This window comes from Cetorhinus maximus, chromosome 1 (genome assembly GCF_964194155.1).
Source record: "Cetorhinus maximus chromosome 1, sCetMax3.hap1.1, whole genome shotgun sequence".
Lineage (NCBI taxonomy): Eukaryota > Metazoa > Chordata > Chondrichthyes > Lamniformes > Cetorhinidae > Cetorhinus > Cetorhinus maximus.
Window position 1 is genome coordinate 79,786,083 of NC_135879.1, and position 27,888 is coordinate 79,813,970.

General features: G+C 41.9%; 2 protein-coding genes across 2 annotated transcripts in view; both read right to left on the reverse strand.

Annotated features, from left to right (window-relative positions):
* Positions 1 to 5,691: 5,691 nt before the first annotated feature.
* Positions 5,692 to 6,375, reverse strand: LOC144688696 (neurogenin-1-like). Its single transcript, XM_078555540.1, has one exon. It carries the CDS (start codon positions 6,373 to 6,375, stop codon positions 5,692 to 5,694), a length of 684 nt encoding a protein of 227 aa, XP_078411666.1.
* A 20,895-nt stretch (positions 6,376 to 27,270) lies between these two features.
* The window catches only part of LOC144681175 (5'-3' DNA helicase ZGRF1-like), a 128,406-nt gene continuing 127,788 nt past the window's right edge, over positions 27,271 to 27,888 (reverse strand). The window contains exon 29 of the mRNA XM_078542883.1: positions 27,271 to 27,764. Coding sequence (XP_078399009.1) covers positions 27,632 to 27,764 — 133 coding nt within the window. The 3' untranslated portion in view covers positions 27,271 to 27,631. The remainder of the gene's footprint in view (positions 27,765 to 27,888) is intronic.

Here is a 27,888-nt window from a genome sequence, read left to right on the forward strand (position 1 = left end):
GCCTATCATACAAATGAGTAATGTGGAATGTGAATTTCAATGCAGTGTAATGTTAGGTATGTAGGTTGTACATCCCAAAGACTGGTGGATCATTAAAAAAACAGCATGCCCCTTCCACTGTTCACAACGGGTGAGGTGCAGGCCGTCCCCAGCCAGCCCACGCTTGCAAAACTCAAAACACAGTGCCCAACATTATATGTGATTCCACAATTGGACAACATTTGCTAAATAACCCTCAGTGTGCTAAGTATTATGTTGACAACCAATTTAAGATTGTCAGTCGGGCTTGCAGTATGGCCCATTTGCATGTACTGGAAGCTACATTTATTAATACACAGAGCCCTGTTCTTTGCAGGCAGAAAGAACGTGTATACACATTGCACCTGTTTCAGCTAAACAAAATAAGTGACAGCCATTCACTGGTTCATTCCCCAGGGCAATGTCTTGACCAGTCAGAGTCAAGTTGCCTGGTTTAAATTTCAAACAATGCTTGGCAGCTAACTGCCAGTCACCATCAACTGGTGCATTCTCCATGGCAATGCCTCCACCAATCAGAGTCCACTTGCCAACCAATCAGCACTCTCTTCTCATACAGTATAAATTTGTTATTTCTCCTGACATTGCCATTTTCTTGTGAATTGTCCTGATGAGTGCAAGACAAAAGGCTTCAACAAAAATGTCTCTTTTTCAGCAATAAGTTGTATTGTCTTGGAAATAATATTTTCTTTGATTGCACAGCACTAACTATTATTTAATTAAATCTCAAATGTTCTACATTGACTCTCGACAATGTTGAAATGTCAATTTTAGTGCTGAGCTAATAAAAAAAAGTCTAAAACTGTTGGGGGTGGGGTGGATGTTGTGAATGGTTAGGGAATGTGCCTATTTGAATGTGCCTATTGCCTGTATGCTTTTGGCAGTATTGACTGGCTCCTGTAATGATGAAGGTGTTAGTATTATTAATTGAATGTAAATATCACTTCCAATGGCTTCTATCTATCCTGTATTGATGTGCAGTTAGGAAACTACTTTTTAAAATGTTTTTTGTGTGTCCACTTGTAAAATGGCAATAAAATGGAATTATTTCTTCCTTAACATGAATGTTGTCTGACATGTTACCATCTATGTAGAGCAATGAGTTGACTTATTAGGATTTTCAATTCCAAAATCCTCATCATCACTTTCATCTTCATTCCAAAGTATTTTTCCAGCCAATCTCACCAATCTCCTCCAGACTGTATTTCCACATGCACCTTCCACTCTTTGGGTTACTCCTCAGTCTCTGTACCTACCCTTTCCCACCAGTGGTGATTTCAGCTCTAAACAGTAGCTAAAGTAACCCTCAAAATTATCATATTCAAATACTTGCTTCGATAATCCAAACCTAAATTCTAATCCGCAATGCTACAGTACTCATTACTTACACTACACCCTCTACTCTCTATAGGTCCTTCTTTGACAGTCTCTGACATGCCAGCTCTCTCTCTCCTTCATAGAATTCGACAAAGAAGCCTTCTTCATCTATTCCTATGACCAGTCTGAACATTTTCCATTATCTTGTTTCTTCTCCCTTTTTCTTTTTTTTTGTATGTTATTTCCTTTTCTTCACCCTCTAAAGTGCTTTTAGCTATCTTTCTGTGCCGACCATATGTGAATTGTTAGCGTTTTGGCAATAACTTTCCATTTACTTATATTTGTTTATTCTAAGTTTTGGAGAGTGCTATAGTGCCTGATGATAGTATCTCCAATTGTACTGAATGATCTTCAATTAATTGTAAATGTGCACAGAGAAGCCTGAACATGAACGTTTTGACATATAAGTTTTTTTAAAGTTTGCAGCTTCGATTACTAGTCACTTCACGAAGAAATGTATTTGCTGAATACTATAGATAAAGCCATTTTCATTGTAACAATGTATTCTTCTAACTTAATATATTTTTACAGCATTCAGCATTTTCAGAGCATTGATCACTTCCCTTCTGTTTGCACCTATTTTTAATGGTCACATCTCAACAATATCCCTGACCTGAGAAAAATACAAACTATAATGAAAATAGCTGTAATTATGTCAAGATGTACTTGAACAATAAATTGATTCTGAAAAATAAAAGGATAAAATGATATTGCCCTCTATACGTGAGCAAGTAGAATGGTAACATTGTGTATTGGCTGGAAGGTTTGACTGTTCCTAATTGAGCCTGTGGATATCTTTTTACGCAGATAAACGCACGTGCTCTACAAAGTATCAGAATAGGGACAATCGGATCAATCACGCCGAGACTAAGAGGGCCATCTTTTGTCATTCTTTATGTTTAATCATTAAAGGGAGTTTGGAAAGCCGTGGGTTAAATCTATTTATGACGTTTGCCACACACTGTCAATTTCGTAAAAGCTTTGGTACTTTTTACACTCCGGGGTAATGGCTGATTTTTGACACTCAAGTCACATCAAAGAAGTGATTATGCAAAACCTTTTGGGGAATTATTTAGCACATAATAAACCTCCTGCCAAGCTGGAAAACAATGGATCAGACTATCTAGGAGTACTAGCCCAAGGCTGGAACCCTTACGTTTTATTTCCGTAACCTAATTTTACTAATTCTTTTTTCACACATTTTACGTTATTGCTCAGTTTTTACCCCACTTGTCTTCACGCTTCGTGACTGAAATCGTTTTAAAAAAATAGGCCTAAGAGACCTTTGAACCAGCTATTAAATAAGAACTCCGCAACCTGCTCCTTCTCCAAAATACATATTTTTTGGAATGTATAATTTTATATATATATAATATACAACTTCAAAGTCAACAGCTCACTGGCAACAGATGTAGATTTTGCTGGAAGGAATTCATTTTAGAATTAATTGACAGCTTGCACAGATTATTTATATATTTTTTTCCGAGATGGTTGATAAATGTTGCTTATTATAGCAGTAATATGTCCAGAGACTAATCATGTCAATTATTTATCCAAATAATGTAGAATACAATTAAACAGGAACATATATGCATTTATAATGTTAAACTTGAACGATTGTTTGTAACAAGTAAATGTGAAAGTGTTAAGGATAATGAATAGGCACGTTTAAGCTATTAAATGTGAGGTTAAAAGTGGTTGGAAATGTTTATTTACATAAGCATTTATTTAAGGTTCTAGCTATTCGACTAATTGTCCCATTACGGAAAATTGACGTTGTTAGATCCAATGATGTAAAGTGAAGGCAATGCGTTCAGTAAGAGTTTTAAAAGCGAGGTGGTGTCCCTTGCTTCAGAATAGTTGTCATCAATCGTTTCCTTGGCATGATAACCCAGGTAGGCAGAGCATTAGGTGAGAGAAAGTTTTATGAGCAAAGCGAGGTTTATTTAAACTCAGTTTACTACCAGTTTATCTGAAATCTTTGAGTCTATATCTTTGGTGCATGCACGCTTACTTTGATCATTTTTGGGACTTTGGCCTTACTTCAGCCTCATAACTTTCCTGCGTTATAGGATTAAACATTTCGCCCCAAAAGATAGCTATATATTATGTATTTATTCGTTTTAATCTAATTCTATTTGGATATTAGAAAACCTTATTAAGGTTTACTATTAATTCTACATTCCATTGTTTTAGTTAATCCGCCATTCAGCTTCAGGGTCATTTATATAACTTGACAATAAAATCAAGCTTGCAACGTAGCGATGCCATCTGTTAGATTTTCTAGTTATCTCTTTTATTTTCAGCTGAGTTTCACTATCCTCTCCCTCCTTAATTCGAGTTCAATAGTGCTAACCCACTCTAATTCTCAAAACAGTTTAAACGGCTTGCCACAGAGGCAGATGCGACTTGCTTTGAACTCCCGAGGTTTCGGTGCACATAATACGTTGAACTCTCGTGATCTGTTGCTGTCGCGCTCACCCCCGGCTGCAGAAAGAAGATTGATACCAGATAATAATGAAACGTTTCCCTCTTGGGTATCCGTAGACACGTGCAAATGCAGGGCGATCATCCATAATCTACAGACCAGCCTATAGATCAGAGCAAGAGAGAGAGTTTTACATCCAAACCGAACGTGCCAATTACCAAGGGGGAATGAGGAGGTGGAGATGCGTATGATACATATTCAATGGCACACTGAAGATTGCAACTCGTGCGTGTCTGACAAAAACGCAGGCATAAAACATGCATTATATATAGTCTTTTTTCCCCTTCAAAGACAAACCTGGTCAACAATCCCAGTTTTTATTCAGACATTGTTTTCCTGGTGGCGTCTATGTGTTGATTTACGTACAGAAAGAGATCTTTTTACATAGAATTAAAGTTTAAAAGAGTGAATGTGTGATTCGATTTACAAGACGTCGCTTGAAACGATTCAAGTAATTTGCAAAAAGGTTCACATACATCTCCAGAATTGAAATTTAATTTGTATGTGTATATGAGAGAGGGGCAGTCTGCGTGTAATTGATGGATTAAACCAACACTTCACAACTTTCCCGGTGTCTTTAAAGTTGAATGATCTTCTTTCTCTAGATTTTGAAAGCAATGAAGAATGTTGGGTTTTACTTTTTATCCAACATATTCCCCACAAAAGCAGAAACAGATTAAGGTTAATTCTGGTAACAAAAGAACAGATGACAAGAGGCTGTACTTTTATATTGTCTTCTATTTGTTGTCATTGTCACCCTGCCTCCTTCCACGTCTCATATTTTAGTGAATAGGTTCCGTAAATGAAATGCATGTTCCGACGTTTTATAACCTAATAACAAGTAGCTTGTGTTACTAGAATGTACAGCTGCTCTTTTTCACACTGATCAATGAGCCACGCACTTGTCAGTTTACTTATATGAAAGTTAAACTTTTTTTATTTAAAAGACGAATCGAAAACGCTTTCCATTTGATTTGCAGGCGAATACATAGCGACAATAAACTTCTGAAATATACAAAATATACATTTTGTGCATGAAATCTTTCTTTTATAATAAATAAAGGTGAACACATGTGTCGATGATCGCGTTAATGCTCCGTGTCGGTTCGTTTTATTCAGCTGATTTTTTTCGGTTGTGAAAAAAGGTAATTCTTCATCCCCGGAGGTCGAGATAAATAATGCATGAACCCTACCCCCTTGTGTTTTCCTTCTCTCTCTCTCCCTGCCTTTGATAAAGCACTCAACCCAAATTTACACGCTCGTTTTCATTCATTTAAAAAGTCTACAAATTATGCAGTGACTTCTAACCTCGCTCCGTACCACAACATCTTTTTTCCGTAAATCATGTTAGACAGCTGGTAAAATCGGTCTTATTCTTGAAATGATAAAGGGGACCGGAGAGAGAAGGGAGGGAGAAGAAATCAGAGAACAAAAGGCATTGTGGAGAACCTGGGAAAATGGGCAAAGTGCACTGAGGAAAGTTTGGTTTGACAGTTCAAATTCCCACAGCCTTCAACTCCCTGGGAAGACAGGCAGATGCCAAGTGTACAACATTGAACATTAACAGGCCATATGAATCAGTCTGAAAAATACATTTGCTTGAAAAATACATGACAAATCTCAATCCTACATATCTAGTAAGAAATGTAAACAGTGTAGGTCCAACTTTTTTTCCCCAGATAATAGGTACATTTTTTTTCAATACAATAAAAAGATAGAATTCATAACCACATAGAAAAGATACGCGATATTCAACTGTGTTGGGGGCGTGGGGGTGTTGCGGGGGCGGTTTAAATAAATTCATGAAATGGGGAAGAGTTTTGCAGAAAGTCAGACTGCTGTTTAGGGGGTGCATAGATACTCTCGGGTTGCCCGAAATACATGTCTTCCGATGGAGCAGGGCTGCCCGGGGATAAAGTGCAGGTGTAGGAGGAAGAGGACGGCGAGCTGAAGCTGTTCCAGGAGCTGCCCGAAGCGCCGGGGCTAGGGCAGCTCAGCCCCGAGTCTAGGTATTGCTGCTCGGGCCCCTCGTAGCTGGAGTCCCCGGGGCCGCCGAGGGGATCGGCCAGGCGTAGAGCCTCTGTCAGTGCCCAGATGTAATTGTGGGCGAAGCGGAGAGTCTCGATTTTGGTCAGCTTGGCATCTTCCGGGAATGCAGGCAGCACCTCCCGCAGTGCGTCCAGGGCGCCGTTCAGGTTGTGCATCCTGTTCCTCTCCCGGTTGTTGGCCTTGATGCGCCGGCTTTTCTTGATCTTCTGCACCACCTTCGGGCTCCTGGGCTTGCCCCGGCCCCGGGGGCGCCGCTTGCACTCGCTCCTGGCTGCCGAGGGCTCCAGCAGGTCCTCCTCCTCCATCTCCTCCTCCGAAGGGATGGACAAGTCGCCCGGGATGAGTGTGGAGGCTGGGGTGGGGCACTGGAAGTACTTGCCGTTGCCCTGCTCTTTGTAAGGACACCGATCAGACTGGGGAGCCATCCTGTGCTAACCGAGGGAGAAAACACAAGAGAATTAGTTCGGGAAACGGGGAGGACATTTGTTCAATCAATGCATTTCGTTTCAAGTGAACAAATCATAAATAATGCCAGCAAAACTTACTTTCAGATTAATGGAAGAAAGTCTCAAAAGTGCTAATTCTCTGGCTCAATTGCTGTCCAAAGTAATTGTTTCCCTTTTCTCAATCGCTCCTGGAAATTCTTGTCCTTTTTTTTTCTAATTGACTTGCCTTGGGGTGTTTTTTTTTAAATACAGAGATGAAGTTGCAATAAGTATGAATGTTGTGCACCAGCTGACTGGCACGCGACCTGGTGCAGCTATCAGCTCTCCTCGAGTGAGCTTGTGGTTAAGCGGCGGTGTGTTTGGCACACGCCTGCCTCCCAGCGCTTTATATAGGCTCGGCAGACAATCAGCGCGGCCTGAGGGGAGAAGGCGGGGTGGGGGGCGGGGGGGTGCTGCGGGGCCTGGGGGCTGCGACTGACTCCCCGCGCGCTGCCACTCGCCGCGCGAGCCCATTCTCCGCTGCGAGGGGATTCTTTTTCTCTCGCTCAAACACTCCATTGTCTTTGGGCTCGCGCTCAGAACCCGGCGGCGCCTGGAACGTGCCGCTCATTAATGCGCGAGGGGCCCCTGGCCAATCACAGCGCGTCGGCCGTCGACAGCCACGCGCACGGGAGCCGGCCTCCTTTCATCAGAGAGAGAGAGAGAGAGGGTCATTAGAGCCGGAGAGGTAGTGGTGGAGGAGGGGAGGGGGTGAGGGGAAGATAGAGTCTGATACATAGAGAGTACAACGGAGAGATAGTGAGATACAGGAAGAGCGTTGTTGCATGCAAAGTGAGGGTGAACTAAAAGAACACCACCAGAAACCAGCAACTGATGTACCTGGAGTGAATGGAGAAGATAGAGAGGGTTGGAAATAATGTAGACATACAGAACTGGGCTGATGTGCATGAGTTCTCAGAAATAGAATTGGAGCAGGCTTAAATAATAGAGAAGTGGGCACGAAACCGAGAGCTGATAAATACAAGAAGTAAATACAAGAACGTAAACGTTTGGGACAATACAGACTGGCTAGAGAAATACACTTATTCAAAGTGAGAATAAAACATTTTGGTGTGGAAGAGATTAAGTTAAATACAAGTGCAGGCTGTGAACAGGCAAAGTCTGCACAGAGAAGTAGAGAAAATGACTTTTATCGAGAAAAGCAAGACTGATGTAGTAATAATAATAAAGGCTAATACGGGGAGAGGAAGAGTGAATAGAAAAGTAGATGTGTTACAGAAAGAGACAAACAGAAAGAATTCTACACAGGCGGAGAATAGGGAAACTTAAACGTGTACAGATTGAATTTAGGCTGACCCTTTTTTAAAACAAGGGCGGAGATATGATCATAGTGTGAGATCATTGAGAACTAAGGATAACTGACACTGATACAGAGAGTCATACAGAAGTAGAATCAGCATCATAAAGGCAAAAGAAACGTAACTGAAATAGCAAGCATAAAGAGACAATATGAGAACAACGGCAACAAAATATGAAAGAAAGTGAAGAGATTGATAGGAATAGAGAGAATATTGCTCGGTAACAAATAGATGAAGAATGAATGGAAACATACAGTGAGTAGAAAATAGCGAATGAGAAAATATAGACAGGTACAGAGGGAGAAATCAACATAGATATAAGGTAAACACTGTAACAGAGAGAACTTAGACATGGAGGGTAGAGAGAGAGATCTGCATTCACACAATGCATTCCACGACCTCAGGACGCCCCAAAGTGCTTTACAATGAAATTAAGTATTTATGAAGTGGAGTCACTGTTATAATTTACGAAACACGGCAGCCAATTTTCGCACAGCAAGCTCATGAAAACAATAATAAAATAAATGATCAGGCCATCTGTTTTAAGTGTTGGTTAAGGGATAAATATTGGCCAAGTCACCTGCTGTTCCTTGAATAGTGTGGTGGGAACTTTTATTTCCACCTGAGGTGGCAGAGGGGTCTTGGTTTCACATCTCATCCAAAAGGTGGCACCGCCAGCCATGCAGTACTCACGGTATTGCACTGCGATGTCAGTCTAGAAGATTGTGTGCTCACGTCTCTGGAATGGACCTTGATGCCTTCTGGTTCATAGGAGAGTGTTACCACCGATCATGCCAAGAAATAATGAAAACATCGTGGAGAATGATAATTGGGTGGGATTTACAGACACCAGGAAAACATAATAGTGAAAAATGGCAAAGATTCGAGGAACAGGTAACACAGGGACCAGAAAATATGAAAGGTGCGAAGAATAGGGAGTTAGATAGGGAAATGCAGAAAGTAAGGAATACGGATAAATATAAATAGAGAAAATGCGTGGAAAGACGGGGGCAAATAGAGATAGACTAGAAGCAGAAAGGAAAACACACATAATTTGGATTGGAGACATCGAAAGAACTGAAAGGGGAGAAACAGAGAGATCGAGGTGCAGTTATGTTATACTGTCCCCCTTTTATATTATCTTTATGGAGAAGGATTTGCACCCCGAAAGCTGTTGCCGGTTTAGCAGACAAACGCAGAACAGGAGCGTGGCTTGATGAAGCCTGCTTATGCTCACAGGGAAGTTTACTGTGAATTTTGAAAAAGGAGATCGCCTTCTGAACAAACAATAACTAAACAGCGATTGAAGCCTTTGGTTGGCAATCAGTTTGCTAGTGTGCTGCACTTTTTAGGAGTGGGGCATTTTCAGCAGGAACAAGTTAGGAATACAATAACAGTTCCTGGTCTGCATCGAATTCAAGCAGGTTAGACTTAAATACTAGCCTGCACGCAGCAAAAGGAGCATGAAACTGCCCAGCGGAAGAGGTTACACTTCCAATTGACTCCGGAGTTAAGAGCTTTCACACATGCGTTGACACACAGTTGATAGCACAAGATGAGGGAAGATGAAGAAAATGTATGGTGAAAGCACAAGAGATCGAGAAAATTGAATGACCGAGCGAAAACAGCAATAAAACCGCAATAAGAAGCAATGGGATACGTAGCATAAGTACACTTAGGGATACAAAAATTATCTTTTTAAAAATGAAATGGCTTACAGGCCCATTCATACAAAAGGTAATTGGAGAGATTCAAAGGACAAATAGCACGAGACAAAATTATCGAAAGAAAAATAACTTTCAGTGAAACTGAGGAGCAGTAAAGTTTTTCTTTATATTGGTTCACGGGATGTGGGCGTCGCTGGCTAGGCCAGCATATATTGCCCATTCCTAATTGCCCTTGAGAAGGTGGTCGTGAGCCGCCTTCTTGAAAGGCTGCAGTCCATGTGGTGTAGGTACATCCACAAGACTGTTAGGGAAGGAGTTCCAGGATTCTGACCTAGCAACAGTGAAGGAACCGTGATATAGTTCCAAGTCAAGATGGTGGGTGAATTGGAGGGAAACTTGCAGGTGATGGTGTTGCCATGCATCTGCTGCTGTTGTGATGAAGGGTGTTAGGCGGTAGAGATAGCCGGTTTGGAAGGTGCTGTCAACGAAAACTTGATGAGTTGCTGCAATGCATTTTGTAGATGGTGCACACTGCTGCCACTGTGCATCTATGGTGGAAAGAGCGAATGTTTAAGGTGGTGTATATGGTGCCAATCAAGCAGGCTGCTTTATCTTATATGGTGTCAAGCTTTTAGTGTGTTGTTGGAACTATTCATCCAAGCAAGTGAAGACTAGTCCATCACACTCCTGACTTATGCTAGGTTGTGGACAGGTTTTGGGGAGTCAGGAGGTGAGTTACTAACTGTAGAATTCCCAGCCTCTGGCCTGTTCTTGTAGCCACAGTGTTTATTTGGCTGGTTCAGTTTAGTTTCTGGTCAATGGTGACCCCCCCAGGATGTTGATAATATGGGATTCAGCGATGGTAATGCCATTGGATGTCGAGGGGAGATGGTTAGATTCTTTCTTGTTAGAGATGGACATTGCCTGGCACTTGTATGATACAAATATTACTTGCCACTTGTCAGCCTGATTGTTGCCCAGGTCTTCCTGCTCTGAAGGTCCCCAGCATCACAGATGCCAGTCTTCATCCAATTTGATTCACTCCACATGATGTCAAGAAATGGCTGAAGGCACTGGATACTGCAAAGGCTATGAGCCCTGACAATATTCCAGCAATAGTACTGAAGACTTGTGCTCCAGAACTTGCTGCGCCCCTAGCCAAGCTGTTTCAGTACAGGTGTAACACTGGCATCTACCAAGCTATGTGGAATATTGCCCAGGTATGTCCTGTTCACAAAAAGCAGGACAAAACCAACCCGGCCAATTACTGTCCCATCAGACTACTCTATATCATCAGTAAATTAATGGAAGAGGTCATCAATAGTGTTATCAAGCGGCATTTACTAAGCAGCAACCTGCTCACTGACGCCCATTTTGGGTTCCACCAGGGCCACTCACTCCTGACCTCATTACAGCTTTGGTTCAAACAAGGACTAAAGAGCTGAACTCCTGAAGTGAGGTGAGAGTGACTGTCCTTGACATCAAGGAAGCATTTGACCGAGTGTGGCATCAAGGAGCCCTAGCAAAATAGGAGCCAATGGGAATCAGGGGGAAACTCTTTGCTGTTTGAAGTCATACCTAGCACAACGGAAGATGGTTCTGGTTTTTGGAGGTCGGTTATCTCAGTCCCAGGATATCACTGCAGGAGTTCCTCAGGGTAGTGACCTCGGCCCAGCCATCTTCAGCTGCTTCATCAATGACCTTCCTTCCATCATAAGGTCAGAAGTAGGGATGTTCGTTGATGATTGCACAATGTTCAGCATCATTCACAACTCCTCAGATGCTGAAGCAGTCCACATCCAAATGCAGCAAGACCCGGACAATATCTAGGCTTGGGATGACAAGTGGCAAGTAACATTTGCACCACACAAGTGCCAGGCAATGACCATCTCCAACAAGAGAGAATCCAACCATCATCCCTTGATGTTCAATAGCATTACCATCACTGAATCCCCTACTGTCAACATCCTGGGGGTTACCATTGACCAGAAACTGATCTGGACTAGCCATATAAATACTGTGGTTATGAGAGCAGGTCAGAGGCTGGGAATCCTGCGATGAGTAACTCAGCTCCTGACTCCCCAAAGCCTGCCCACCATCTACAAGGCACAAGTCAGGATTGTGATGGAATACTTCCCACTTGCCTGGATGAGTGTAGTTCCCACAACATTCAAGAAGCTTGACACCATCCAGGACAAAGCAGCCCGCTTAATTAGCACCACATCCACAAACATTCACTCCCTCCACCACTGACGCACAGTAGCAGCAGTGTGTTCCATCTACAAAATACACTGCAGGAATTCACCAAGGCTCCTACAACAGTACCTTCCAAACCCATGACAACCGCCACCCAGAAGGACAAAGGCAGCAGATAGATGGGAACACCACCACCTGGAAGTTCCACTCCAAGTCACTCACCATCCTGACTTGGAAATATATCGCCATCTCTTCACTGTCACTGGGTCAAAATCCTGGAACTCCCTTCCTAACAGCACTGTAGGTGTACCTACACCACATAGACTGCAGCAGTTCAAGGGTGCAGCTCACCACCACCTTCTCAAGGGAAGCAAGGGATGGGCAATAAATTCTGGCCTAGCCAGCAATGCCCACATCCCATTAATGAACTAAAAAAAAATTGGACATGGACTGCTTCAGTATCAGAGGAGTCATAAATGGCGCTGTTCGTTTTGCAATCATCAGCAAACATCCCCACTTCCGACCTTATGATGGACAGAGGGTCCTTGATAAAGCAGCAGAAGATGGTTGCACCAAGAACATTACCCTGAGGAACTCCTGCAGTCCTGGGACTGAGATGATTGATCTCCAACATCTCCCTTGTGCTAGATATGACTCCAACCAGTGGAGAGATTCTCCCTGATTCCCATTGGCTCCAGTTTTTCTAGGCTCCTTGATGCCACATTTGGTCAAATGCTGCCTCAATGTTGAGGGAAGTCACTCCCGCTTAACCTCTTGAGTTCAGCTCTTTTTTCCATGCCTGGACCAAGACTATAATGAGGACAGGAGCTGAGTGCCCCTGTCGGAACTCAAACTGAGCATCAGTGAGCAGTTTATTGCTGTGTAAGTGCTGGTTGATAATGCTGTCAATGACACCTTCAATCACTTTGCTGATCATTGAGAGTAGACTATTGGTTGTAATTGGCCAGGTTGGATTTTGTGGCCAGGACATACCTGGGCAATTTTCCACTGGTTAGTGCTGGTTAGATGCCAGTGTTGTAGCTGTACTGGAACAGCATGGCTAGGGACGCGGATGTTCTAGAGCACAAGTCTTCAGTGCTATTGCTGAAATGTTGTCAGTATCCATAGCCTTTGGAGTATCCAATGTCTTCAGCCATTTCTTGATGTCACATGTTGGGAAACTTAGGAGGCCGAGCTCGATCATCCACTTGGCACTTCTGGCTGAAGTTTATTGCAAATGCTTCAGCCTTGTCTTTTGCTGGGCTCCCCCACCATTGAGGATGGGGATATTCGTGGAGCCTCCTCCTCCGGTTAATTAGTTAATTGCTTAATTGTGTACCTTGATTCATGACTGGATCTGGCAAGACTGCAGAGCTTAGATCTGATCCATTGGTTGTGGGATCACTTATCTCGGTCTATCGTTTGCTGTGTAAGCTGTTTGGCATGCAAGTAGTTGTGTGTTGTAGCTTTACCAGGTTAACACCAAATTTTTAGGTATGCCTGGTGCTGCTCCTGGCATGCCCTCCTGCACTTTTCATTGAACCTGGCTTGATCCCCTGGCTTGATGATAATGGTAGAGCGGGGGATATGCCAAGCCATGAGGTTACAGATTGTGGTTGAATATAGTTCTGCTGCTGATGGTCCACAGCACCTCATAGATGCCCAGTTTTGAGTTCTAGATCTGTATGAAATTTATGCCATTTAGTAGGGTGGTAGTGCCACACAATACAGTGAAGGATATCCTCAATGTGATGGTGGGACCTTGTCTCCACAAGGACCGCATAGTGGTCACTCCCACCAATAGATGCATCTGTGACAGGTAGATTGGTGAGGATGAGGTCAAGTAGGTTTTGCCCACTTGTTGGTTCCCTCACCACCTGCCAAAAGCCCAGTCCAGCAGTTATGTCCTTTAGGACTCAGCCAGTTCAGTCAGTAGTGGTGCTAAACAGTCACTCTTGGTGATGGAAATTGAGTCCCCCACCCAGAACGGCTTTGCCTCTCAGTGCTTTTTCCAAGTGGTGTTCAACATGGAGGAGTACTGACTGCTCAGTTGAGGGGATGTGAGCTTCACTGACTGGGCAAATATTTATTGCCCATCCCTAGTTACCCTTGAGAAGGTGGTAGTGAGCTGCCTTCTTGAACCACTGCAGTCCATGTGGTGTAGGTACACCCACAGTGTTGTTAGCAAGGGCTTTCCAGGATTTTGATCCAGCTATACTGAAGGAACAGCGATATATTTCCAAGTTAGGATGGTGAGTAACTTGGAGTGGAACTTCCAGGTGGTGGTGTTCCCATCTATCTGTTGCCCTTGTCCTTCTATATGGGAGTGGTCATGGGTTTGGAAGGTCTAAGGAGACTTGGTGAATTCCTGAAGTGCATCTTGTAAATGGTACACACTGCTGCTACTGTGCATTGGTACTGGAGGGAGTGAATGTTTGTGGATGTGGTGCCAATCAAGCAGGCAGCTTTGTTCTGGATGGTATCAAGCTTCTTGAGTGTTGTGGGAGCTACAGGTGATAATCAGCAGGAGGTTTCCTTGCCCGTGTTTGACCTGATGTCATGAGGCTTCAAGAGATTTGGAGTAAATGTTGAGGACTCCCAGGGCAACTCCTTCCCAACTGTATGCCACTGTATCACCACCTTTGGTGATGGTGATGTCTGGGACATTGTCTATAAGGTATGGTGCTATGAGCATGACTATCTCAGGCTGTCATTCTCCCACTTTTGGCACAAGCCCCCAGATGTTAATAAGGAGGGCTTGGTGTGCTTAGGTCAGTGCTGGAGGTCTGTCCAGTTTACATTTTGTAGCTTTGATGTTGCTGAGTTGCTTACTAGGCCATTTCAGAACAGCCTGGAGTCACATGTAGGCCAGACTGGGTAAAGACAGTAGCTTTCCTTCCCTAAAGAGAACCAGATGGGTTTTTATGACAATAGTTCCATGCTAATCGTCACTGATACCAGCTTTAAATTCCAGATTTAATTAATTGAAACTTACATTCCACCAGCTGCCATGGGGGGATTTGGACCCATGTCCCCAGAGCATTAGCCTGGGCCTCTGGATTACTAATAATTACTAATATGACCACCGCACCAACGCCTCCCCGCAGGCTTGGGCATAAGAGGGAAAGAAAGTTTTGGGGAATTGGTGTGAAAGGCAGTGAAGACAGGTACAGTCCCTGTGAAGCTGTGCCACTACACATGTTGTGCGCATCCCGATGTACTGTGAGGGTGGAGTGGGTAGGGGCAGGGTGGTGGTGCTAGTGAAGGCTCCCAACCTCAAGCATCCAAACCCTGAAACCAAAGCAGAAAATATCAGAAGGTCAACGAGTGAGAAAGACTATCAGCAAGCGAACCCTTCAATTAATAAAACAAAAACCTCAGTTACTGAATACACAATAATGAAATGACCAGACAAAAGGTGCCAAAGTGCAGTTGTGACCATTCAGCACAAACCGACTTCACTGGGAATGACACAAATGTCGGCCAGAATTGTCGGGTTGTTGCAAAAATTATTTCTTTTTCTGCCACACAAATGAATACTGTCCACACTCACAAGGGTTATTAGGGGTGGGTAACAAATGTCGGCCTTGCAAGCGACGCCCATGCCCCTTGAAAGGATAAAAAAAAGTACACATAGCATCAGCCCGCCAAGACCAAGTCCCCAACTCTCAGCAGTTAAATAAAACCAGTTAAATCGCTATTGTTTACTTTTCGATTTTCTTCGTTTCTAGTATATTGTGAGCATAGAAAGGTGTAACACAACAGAACGTGAGCAACGAAGGTAGTTCACTTGAGGCAAAGTGCGGCTATTTCTTTGAATGAAAGCTATTGTGTATTAAATGAAAAATATTTCCCTAAGCCGGTTACATTCCCAGAGACTTGTGAGGTTAAAATGTTTGATTGAACAAGGAAAACTGCAGTTAATATTTGGCCAACAAATGCATGTAGAAGAAGCAGCTCCCATGTAAAAAAGCAAATTGTGTTTAGATTTGAATATTACCAGGGTTGGGAAAAATTGATGAGCTTCCCAGATAATGCAAAACAATTCACATTCTCACCACGACCCAACATTGTGGTTTTGAAGAACTTTATTTTACAAAACGGGATTTGAATATAATTTCACGAATAGTCAATTGATTAAAACAGATTGAATCTCATCGACTGTTAGGATTTTTTGGGGTGGGGGGCGGGAGTCCGTTTTTACTGCAACTCTAGCATTGGCGTCAAACATTGCAGTTAGGGTACGAATGTAACCGGTATAGTCTATCAGATAGCTGCCGCATCGTCATACCAGATGAAGCAGAGTGACATTTCCTGAAGGAGGGACTATATGGCCTGAGAGTAGGGTCCAGCCTTCACACGGCGATGTTGCCAAGATATTCCAGCTCACACCTATCCCAAGCCTGTAGCGTATGTAGAATGTGAATGTATTAGGTCTCCCTCTGCTTCACCTCGGAGTCAGTTCAAGCCCTTACACCAAATCAATACTTTTTTTCTCTTTGGTGTCATTTTGCATGGACATTCTATAATCTGCAGTGCGAATTGGCCAATCAAGTTCAGGTACTGACTCAACATCGACAACTCGCATATATTGCAATAGTAAAATAGGAACGTCTTAACGGAGGAGAGAAAGGCAACAGGCAGAGAAGTTCAGGGAGGGAATTCCAGAGCTGAAGGCACAGCTACCAAAAAGAGTGTTTCAAATCTGGAATAAAGGAAGGCTTGCATTTATGTAGCGCTTTTCATGTCCAAGGGGCATCTCAAAGCACATTACAGCCAATGAAGCACTTCTTGAAGTGTAGTCGCTGTTGTAGTGTAGAATACCAACAGCTAATCTGCACTCAGCAAAGTCCCACAAACAGCAATGGTTAATGACCAGATAGCCTGTTTTCTGTGATGTTGGTTGAAGAATAAATATTGGTCAGGACACCAGGGATAACTCCTCTGCTCTTCTTCAAAATAGAGTCATGGAATCTTTTACATGCACTGGAGCCTTGGTGTAACACCTCATCGAAAGCCCAGGCCTCCAACAGTGCAATTCTCCCTCAGCACTGGACTGGAGTATTAGCCTTGATTTTTGTGCTCTAGTCCTGGAGTGGGGCTGCACAAAAGACCAGAATTTGAGGAGCACAGAGATCTCAGAGGATTCTAGGGCTGGAAGAGGTTATAGAGAAAGGAAGGCACAAGATCTTGAAGGGATTTGAAAACAAAGGTGAGAATTTTAAATTGAGGCCTTGACAGTGTGGAAACCAATGTAAGTGACCAAGGGTGATGAGTGAATGGGACTTGGTTCAAGTCAGGATGTGGGCAGTAGAATTTTGGGTGAGCTCATGTTTATTGAGGGTGGGAGATGGGTGGTTGACTAACAGAATTTTGCAATAACCAATTCTAGAGGTAACAAAGGCATGGATGAGGGTTTCAGCAGTCGATGAGCTGAGGCAGTGGCTGGGCCAGGTGATGTTATGGAGGTGGAAGTAGGCAGTCAATGTGATGGAGCAGATATATGGCCAGAAGTTCATCTCAATATCAGATATTACAACAAGGCTGCGAATAGTCTGGCTCAACTTCAAACAGTTGTCTGGGAGAGGGATGGAGCAATTGGCTAGGGAACAAAGTTTGTGGTGGGGCTTTGCTGTTCCCAATATACAGTCAGAGGAAATTTTGCTCATTCAGTAGTGAATGTCAGACAAGCCTTGAGACAGTGTAGGGATCAAGAGAGGTGAAACAAAAGAAAGAGTTGGACATATATAGTGCATTTCACACGACTGGATACCCCAAAGCACTTTACAGCCAATGAAGTACTTTGGAAGTGTAGTTACTTTTATAATGTGGGAAGCATACTAGCCGATGTTGGTAAAGCTCCCACAAATGGTAATGTGATAATGACCAAGTAATTTGTTTTTGTGGTGTTGATTGTAGGATTCATATTAACCAGGACAATGGGGTAACCTCCTTGCTCTTCTTCAAAATGATGACATGGGATCTTTTATATCCACCTGAGGAAGCAGATAGGAATTCAGTTTCAAGTCACATCTAAAAATTACACCTCCAACAGTACTGCAGTATAGTTTTAGCCTTGATTTTGCACTCAAGTCCTGGAGTGAGACTTAAACCCACAACCATCTAACACAGACGTGAGGGTGCTACCAACTGAGCCATAGCTACATAGCACCAGTGTATATGTGGAATATAACTTTGTTTTCAGGTGATGTCACCATGTAGCTGGGAAGGAAAAATTGGGATAGGCAGAGAGGAGTAGCAAGGACAAATCATTGGGAAACTCCTGAGTAATGGTACAGGAGGGGGAAGAAAAGACATTTCAGGTGTTTTTTTTGGCTACAAATGCACAATTAAGAATGGAACCACATGGCATTTGTGAATTTAATATGGGCCATTTCAATACTGTAGCAGACCTAGGCAAAGCTCTGTACATGTGTTTCTGTTTAAATTGAGTTGATGGATCGTCTTTGCATTATATTTAACAACTTTCGTAGGGAAAATAGTGGAATCTTTAAATATGAAATTTCTAAACATCATGATGAAGCAAAATTAATTTTAAACTGCCAATACGGATTTCATGTCTGACAAACCTGGTCAAGTTCTTAGAAGTATGGTGGGCGGAGGAAATATAGTGGATGTGATGGACTTCCAGAAACCTCTGACAAGGTATTAAATAGGAAACTATTGGGTAAGATTAAAAGTTACAAAATTATAGCTGGAGGTAGGAAATTGGATTAAATTTGGTTAGTAGGGAGGAAACAAGTTGAAGGAATTAAGGATGATTTCTCAAAGTGGCTTGAAGAATGTTTGAAGTTTCTATTCTTTAGCCACTTCGATTCATTGTGTGTATCAATGGTTTGGATATAAGCCTAGAGTGTAATAGGAAGCATAGTAAATAATTCTAGGAAACAGAAGGAAGCTACAAGGGGATAATAAAATGAACAAAGAGAGGCAGAAGGATTTCAAAGTAAGTTGTAGTTTTTACTCTTAAAAAAAGTGATGCTTCATCTTTCAGGTGTGGCATTAAACCAAGGCTCCATCTATCTGTACAAAATTGGGGTCTTGAATGGACAAGGTATTTTCTGCATAATATAGAAACTTTATAGTATTTTCTAAATAACATTGGTTTTCTCTCTCTGGAAAGAAGATTTCTAAACACTCTGATCTTTAAACAGTCTTAGTTCAGGCTATCATGTTGTTATCCCTAAGCTGGTAGGATGGTGTCTTGTGCACCCCCATATCTATGTATCAATTGCTTAGAAAGGACCAGGATATGACCCTCAATGTGATGTAAACTAAAAAGCTGACCTCGAGGAGGTTGACGAACATGGAAGGTGGTAACCACCCTGACAATTTGGGTACAAGTCCTGTGTCCAAAAGTCAGAATAGTTAGATAGATGATTGACACTGGGTTAGCTACCAGCCCTAGAAAGGGGGTATATTAACAAGTTTTCAGGCACAGGGATCGGGTTGTATACAGGTGAGGTCTTGATGACGGGTCCTTTTGAGGTGCTGGTGAGGTGGCAGTGCTCATTGGGCAGCTGCTTTCTTCAGATGGAAGATTGACTAATGGAGGAGGAGGAGGAAGAACAAGGGAAAAGTTTCCTAACACTTCAACTAGACAGCAGAATGCTGTTATCACAAGCTACTGAGAGCAACACACTCTACCAACCATCAATTTGTCTTCCGGGATCAGTAAAATGCTCTCAACTGTTACGAGTCATATACGTTTTCCTGTCTAATTAGTTAATGTATCATATCTAAACTGTTGCTTTTTAATAAACTAAATAAACTATCTTAAAATTGTATATGACTAGATGACTGCCTAACTGTGGCCCCGAATCCCAGAATCTTACACAAACTTGATTGGATGTAAAAGATCTCATGGGACTATTTTGAAGAAGAGCGGGGGAGTTATTCTTAGTGTCCTGGCAACATGTATTCCTCAATCAACATCACAAAAATAAATTATCTGGTCATTATCACATTGTTGTTTGTGGGAGCTTGCTGTGCACAAATTGGCTGCTGCATTTCCCACATTACAACAGTGACTGCACTTCAAAATTACTACATTGGCTGTAAAGTGCTTTGATATCTGGTGGTTGTGAAACGTGGTAAATAAATTTACTATATTTATTATGCCTTGGATGGGGAAGCTAGTTAATGTGGAAGAGCAGAAAGATTTGGGAATTTGGAAACACATAATTAAAAGGAACACTTTACATGGATAAAGGTAAACAAAAAACGAATGGAATATTAGTTTTTATGCTGGGAGGTAAAGAATATAACTATTGAGATGCAATGGTGAAGTTATATATAAAAACATTTTTAAAAATACCACAAGTACTGTGTATCATTTTAGACTCCACACTATATAGGAAACAAGTTGAGGAAATGGAGAGGATACAACAAAGGATCAGCAGTTTGCTGACTGGTATAATAAAATACAAATATAAAGAAAAAGTTGAAAATTTGGACAGCTTTCATGAGAACAGGGGGTATAATGGAATGATTTGAGAGGAGTGTTTAATATTATGAAGGGAACAGATATATAGAAACACAATGTTGCCAGTAATTTATGTGTCTAGAATGGGAAAATGAGAGTAAATCAGAAATAAAGCTAAATGTAAGAGATTTAGGAGAAAAGGGAGATTTTATTAAACAGAAGGTTGTGAGCTTGCAGAATGTCAGTTAATAATCAAAGCAGAATCCATGTTAGCATTGTTTAGGTGGTTGAGGAGAGGGGATTAAAAAAGTTATGTGAGTAGAACACACATGGATTATGACTACTGTATATGTGGAGAGTAAGTACCATCATAAGGTGTTGAAGACTAATGTTTCCATATTGTAATTTCTTTGTATGTAGAAAGATCTTACATTCTGTATCCTGGTGAAGAATATAACTAGATTTACACTTTCTCCAACTACCTCCACAGATGTTACTATCAATACCTGAGTATAGTATATATAAATGAATACACATTTTAAATAGAACTATAAAAGGGAATTAAGCACAGTTGCGATTTAAAAGTTTCTTAGATCTGAAATATTATTTCATATTACTTATAATATTACTTCTTAGATCTAAAATTTATTGCTGAACAGTTGATCACTAGTTGACATTTACTTAAATTGCTGGTGACTTATACAATAAATTATTGAAATGTTTGAATTGCAATGTTCAATATGACAATCGGAGGAAAATATTGACAATGGACAAATTAATTTGCTGCTTGGAAAAGGTACCACTAATTCCAAGTACTTCAGAAATAGCGTGCCAAACATATTTTAGATCATTGAAGGTCATTTTACAATATTAAATCAGATAGAATATCCACATAGATAGAATATTAAGATGCAAGGAAGCAAGGAACAACAGTAGCATCTCCCAAACCCTCTACCGCCGCCACCTAGAAGGGTTAAGGCAGCAGGTAAGGAACACCATCAACTCCAATCCCTCCAGGACAAACACCATTCCATGCCATATAATCCCCTGGGTCATAATTTAAAAGGGGAATCTAAATTCTTAGTGCTTCTTCGCATAATAATAATGCTTTGAAATTTTGCAATATATATTCAGTTCAGCTCCTACATCATTGTTCTTCTAGTCCTAGTGACGACCTAAGTCTATTCGTTGGAAGAAAAATTAAACCCCTACCATTGGCCCCCGTATTCTGTTGCTATGGATTTATACTTTTCAATTGGGAAGGGGAACCACATGGCAGCATTACAGAATGTTTCACCCATGCAGCCTCATTCCAAAGAAACTGCTTAATAATAGATGGAACAGGAAATAAATAATGTTTTGGGCCAAATATTTATATAATAAATTTATGGGTATATATTAGAGCAGAGAGCAGCATCCTAGAAATATGGAGTTTTAACATTAAACAACATTTACACTTTTTTCAATTTTTCCTTTTGCCAGAAGCACTGACCAATATCCAATTTAAGGAATTGCTTGTCATGCTGACTTTTTTGAAGGTATTATAATTTAAAATGAGTTCAGTTGCAGAAATTAATGACATATCAAGGACATTACTTATGTATGGTGAGTGTCTTTTAGGGTGAAATATTTCCTAGTTAAAAAAAGGTGGCAAAAGACACTGTCTCGTGTTTTTGCAACTTTCAGGATTTAAATAATGTGAAAGTTGTCCCAGTTCAACTGTTACACAAAAGGGGGATTGCACAGCAACAGGGGGTTGAAGCGTGCAACCAACGTCCAGGGTATCAACTGTCCTCAGAGAGACAAATTGTTTCCCTAGAGCTTTTAAATGTTCACTTTTGCAGCAGACAGCATCTAGCGACATAAACATTAAATGGAAAGTTTTTTTATTAAAAAAAAGAAAAAAAATCAACGTTCTGACCTCTCCAGAAAATTCAGTGTATCTTCCCTAGAAACGAGGAGCTGCAGAAATTCTTTGTTTTGTAAGTAGCTTGAACCCTAAGGTGACATGAAAAGCCCTAGAACTTTGGAGGAAGATGTTGCTATGAAACCTGGGATCAGGGATGAAATGAGGTTTTACGCTTGGACCCCACAAGTTGTGATCATGCATTAATGGGTCCTGGTGTAGGTGAAAAGATGAGACCAAACTGCAAACACGGAGCTGAAGAGTTAACTTCAGAGTGAAAGGGAACACAGACTCAATAAGTCGTGATTTGCTTCTACATTAAAACAGTATCATGTTGCTGATACAAAGTAGAATTGTGTAGTTATTGTCAAGCATTTTGTACTATGTTGGTCCAGTATATTGATTGTCTTTCAAGCCATTTTGAAAAACCTTTGAGCTGTTTAGAAATAAATGTCCACGATCAGGGTGGCTCAATTCAGCACGGCCACTTTTCCGCAGGATGCTGGGGTGAGTCCATTCTGAGTAAACAATTCCTTCATCGTGTTTAACTTTAAATTGTATGACCCATCTTTCCTTTGCTATCCCTAACCTCTCGCAATGTTTGTTACAGAGGTGTATTTTCTTAAGTATTTGATTTTTTTGCGATGCAGGAGTACTATCGGAGATTTGGGGGTGAATAGATAGCGCTCATGGTTAAACTAATCCCGGAACAATATAATCAAGATGTGTACCTCTTTATCTGGTTTGAACCTTTACACATGGACATACACAAACTTCGATGCTGTCCTCTATGTATAAGAAAAAGACTAATTCTGATCACTCTGTCGTATGAGAAAGACAATTACATATCTCAAGGGTTTGAGAAACATGCCTAACGAAATTCATGGTGAACTATTCCATATCTTTCCTCTTTGGGCAGAAATGAATTCTCCTCACATTGGCCATCCTAATGTTTGGTGCATTCATATTCTTCCGGTTTTGCATGACAGGTGTTGGAGTCACATTATGCCTTTTCGTAGCATACTTAATAAGAATTAAATTACTCCGAATTGAAGAAACGGAGCATCAAAGAATGGAGTCACGTTTGATGCTAACTCCAGTCACGCCTTGAAACTGGAAACAAAAAAACCTGGTGCAGGAGCTTCTTTTGCCATTTGTTGTTAATATTCTGTTAATATACATTTGAGAATGAGACAGGGTTCGATTTTAATCGTGACAGTTTTTTAAAAACTGAGATTCCCTGCACACCAAGTGATGTGAAAGTGAATGACGGAGCCACTAATCGCTGAGCCGGGAAACAAATACGATTACTAGCAGAGAATCTTGAGTCAGAAAGTCTCATAGACTTTAAGATGTTAATCCTGAACGTAATCCTTCCTTTGCCGTGTAGAAATACTGCAGCCACAAGAGTTGTTTTGTTATTTATATTGGCGTTTAATAAAACTCAGCCAGGGTTGAATAGGACCCTTACTCTTTGGATGGTAATTAATTCCTTATTTCTGTGACCCAATTGTGCTGCTATAGAGCAGTGGACAGTACCAGTGCCCCCCTCTATCTTTGTCCAAAGACACAGCTCTCGTGCTTCAACAGCTATGGAAACCCGTTCGTTTGATGTCATTCAAGAGTTTTTTCTTGGGCATCTTCTACTTCAAGGGCTCCTGTTTTTTTTCTCTTTTTTTCTTTTCTGTTTTTTTTTAATTCGTGAAAGCCTTCTAGCTTGGCCACCTCAGTAGAATTTAATGATTTGTTGAAAGCCTTTTGAGGAGTGTATGAGCATGATAGCTTGGCACTCAGCTGCCAAAAACCGGAGACCATCAAACTGCCACTGTTTTGCACGATTACAGACTCCCAACTCTACGACTAAGCTTTAAATCTGGGCCATAACGCTCCAGGCAACAGCCACATTTTCTACTTTCGAAGGTGTTTTATACGAAAGAATGTTGTGTCTCCGTTATAATGCACGGGCATTTGTTTTACGAATAATTATGTTGGTAGTTTAAAGGTCATTAAAGTAGCTCACATTGGCTACAGTGGTTTCGAGTAAATCGGTGCGGTTTTATGCAGCGCTCCGTCCCTGGCCCTGTCTTTGTTGGAAATCTCGCTACACAAATATCTGTATTTTGTTCAACTGTAATGAATCTTGTTTGCAGCATTTTTGGAAGAGAGACCCTCAAATGAACCATATGGCCAGGGTGACTCGAGCTGGCCGTGTTTCGCAAACAAAGAGGGGATTGAGAAGCTGAAGGAAGGCAGCAAACTTCTTTCCGGCTGATGAAGCTGTTGTCTGGAGCCAATGATCCCAAATCTACAGGCTTTATTCCCAGATCAGCCTGGGACGTGATGTGTCATATGATTAGAATCTTTCATATTTACTACAAGTGTGTAGACGGACAGTCTGCAGAGAGAAGGGCACATATGTGAGGTAGACTTAGCATCTGAAAAAAAAAACCATCGGATAAATACACTTGAATGAGGATTTGTTAGCTCTTGTTGCAGCGAGGTTCTAATCGATTGTTGATTGAGGTTTTGGGGCCAACAGCGAGGAGCTGACGTCTTGAGTTACAAAATCTGAATGAAGTGAATAGATTTTTAAAAAAATATAAAGCAGTGGGACCTCTAATGTAAATTTAATTGCGCACCGTCAAAGCACGAGCGCAAACACACATTATCAGTGAACCTTTCCGTGCATGTGTAAAGAAATTATATTTCAACACTGGTTGAAGAGTGTATTTTAAAGTACGGATAAACAATTCAACGGCTCGGGAGACTTATTGTCTAGAATTCCAACTCGGGCTGCTGCGGAGAGCTATTGCATCTCACGCTTTCATTTATGCGGTAACATATTTTGGATATTAACCCTTCCAGTAAAGTTCTTCCATAACTGGCATTCCGAGCTAAAGTCCAGCCAAATGCGGTCTATATTTTACGAGCTTGCAAGGAGATAAAGCGACGCCTATTGGAACGACAAGGAAGTCATTCATTAATGCATGCGGACATCAAGTGAATTGTGATGTGCACCGGCCCCTAATATTCAGGCTGGAATGGAAACGTCTGCCCGACTAGGGCTACAATTAACGATCCCTGCTGCAACAATAATACATTTTATCGCGAATCACAGAAAAGCATTTGTTTTACATAGAAAATACAGTACAGAAACAGGCCATTCGGCCCAACTGCTCTCTCAATGTTGGTGATCCACACGAGCTTGTTGTCGACATTAAAGTTTTCTATCTGCTGTTTTATAACCAAACCAGTGGAATGTTGGGAAAGATTAACTATCAGTTTTGTAATCTAAAAATTCGTAAGATAATGTAGCCTTTCGTGACTGTGTTGGTTGTAGTGCGAGGAGGAGGTGAGCCTCACAACTGCGTTTCGTATGTTTCTTGTCCTTTCATGAAACTAGTGTTGAGGGGAATACCCTGGAAAAAATAAAAATTGTCAGGAGCATAAACGGAAAAGTTTAAAAACTCCCATCAAATGTTGCGTTTTAGTAGTCATCTAGCTGTTGTTACTGTGTTTCTAAAACCCTAATAGGAGTTCTGTTAAAAAGCAATCGAGAACAATTATGTTTTTATTCATTTTTCATCTATGCATCACTCACGCACAGTATATTGGCCTGGAATCAGCACTAAACAATGAGGGCGAGTGCTTGAATAAATGGAACAGCAACTCCCAGCATCCGCACATGCGCAATTTGACGTAGAAATCAGGAGCTTGCTTTCTGATTTATCTAGCCCTTCCACAAGTTTCACTACACCAGTACATAGTGGAGAGCTTCAGCGTTAAAGGCGTGAAATTGCGATACTTACCCACTAAGCATGCCGGAAAAAGTTAGTCCATCAATTATGAGTGATTTATTTAATGGCACCATAAGCATTCATAACCTCCCTGACACTGAAAATTAGCTTTGACAGATGTGGAGTATCGTTCCTTCAACTTTTAATTATCGTTGGAGACTTTTTCAACTTTATCTCTTTTAGCTTTCCCTTAATCCCATCATCCGAAAATGGCAAAGTTAGAAAATGTCAAAGTAGCAATATTTGATAACAAGAAATAATTGTATATTTCAGTTTATTAGAAAATACTTAAGGTGATATTTGGCCTCAATCTCAACAGGGGCAAGTTGCATAGATGGAATTTCGGACAGGAAATCTGGAAGTATGGGTTTCCCCACATGCTGTGGAAATTTCGCTCCTGAGGTGGGTAGGGCAAGTTGGGAAATTTCTCAGCTGGGTGAACCACCTCAGGAGAAACTCTCCCAAATGGAAGGATCTTCACTCTGGGACGGGTGTGTGTGGTGAAGGGGGGGTGGGGGGTGGTATGGGGCAGGATAGAGTCAGGCCCACCACCCCCATATGCAGGTTGGAGGCTGCCACAGGGGCTGCTGAGGGTGGGCTGTTTAAAAGCCCCGCCTCAGTTCTCTAGGACCTTGCCTGTTACTTTGTTAAAATTTTAGGCACTCTAGCCCTCACCCTTCTCTCGCCATCAACCCTCCCCACCCACTCCCTGCCAAAAAAAGCCCTCCAAAATTTGCCACACCTATATATAAATGCAGGGACAACCTCAGTAATGGGGTTAGGAGTCAGCTGTTGTGCCTCTATCAGAGGGGTCGTTGGGAAGGGTTGTGACCTTGGGTGCCTTGAGGAGATCCCTAACACTATCATCCCTGTATATTCCTTCCCCTCTCAAGGCTGACCAGTACCTTCCTCCTAAGTATGAGTGAGGACTTGGCTGAATTTGAATGTGACCTTCAAGGTGACTATTTGTTCAATGCTTTTCAAGGTAGTTGCCATCATGTGGAGACCATTGTTACAAACCTGCATTCACCCATTGGCCTAACATGTTTGACTATTCATGAGGTTGGACACTCTTTCAATAAAAGTGGTCATGCGCTTGCATGCCAAAGACATAATGGCACTTTGGGCTGCGATAGAGTCCTCCTTTGTAAGCACAAGGGACTGCACTGTCTTTGGGAATTCTGACAGATGACCACACATTTACTCTTTTGAGCAGCCAATTAAACTAAACTAAGAAAATGAGGGACAAAGAGGCAGGCCCTTAAAGGGGTACTGCAAAAAGAAAAACTATTTTTAAAGGAAACTTGTAAACATCAAATTAAAATGTGGTTAAAAGGGTCAATAAAATACTCCAGACCCCACGGTGCCTAGTGGACACAGAAGGCCTCAAACAGCTGGCAGATGCCACGTGATCCCTCTCTAGGGACACCCAGCCACAAACGTAGCCACGGAAGGGGGCAGACAGTCAAGCTGGACTTCCCCCCTCAATCGCTCGCTGCCAGGACTTGTTGATAGCCAACTTGGCCAGGCACAGGGGCAGGTTAACAAGGTCTTCCTCCCTCCATGCCCCCTCCACACAGGGTGCCCGTAGATCAGGAGAGTGAGGCTGAAGTGCAAAAAGACAGAAGTAAAAGGTTTTTCAAAAAACTGAAAAGGGAGTGCAGCCTACAACACCCTCACACATTTACCTTTGCTGCTCCACAAGCACACGGTTAGTGTATGATCGCTGAAGCTCAACATCTGTGTCTAGCTGAGAATAGTTGAATGCTTCCTCAGGCCTCCAATGGGGATTTCCCATGGCTGTCTCTGCCTTCAGCACCTGTTCTTGTTTGCATGTGAAGTGCTCCTCATCATTTGCCACCCTATCAATCTGTGAACCCACCTGCTCTGGTGGAGAGTGCACAAGTTATGTGACAGTGTTTCCTCAGAGTGCTGCTTCTCCTCTGAGGACTGAAATGCCTTCTCCCGTCATCTCTTACTGTGCCTCCAGCAATACCCCTGTGGGAGATGAAAGACAATAGTCAGAGTTACATGTAGGTGACAAGAGAGATCAAGCTCTTGCATTTTGCTAATCATTATATTTTTCAAAATAGTGAACAGAGTTCCGCAAGTCACGATGGAG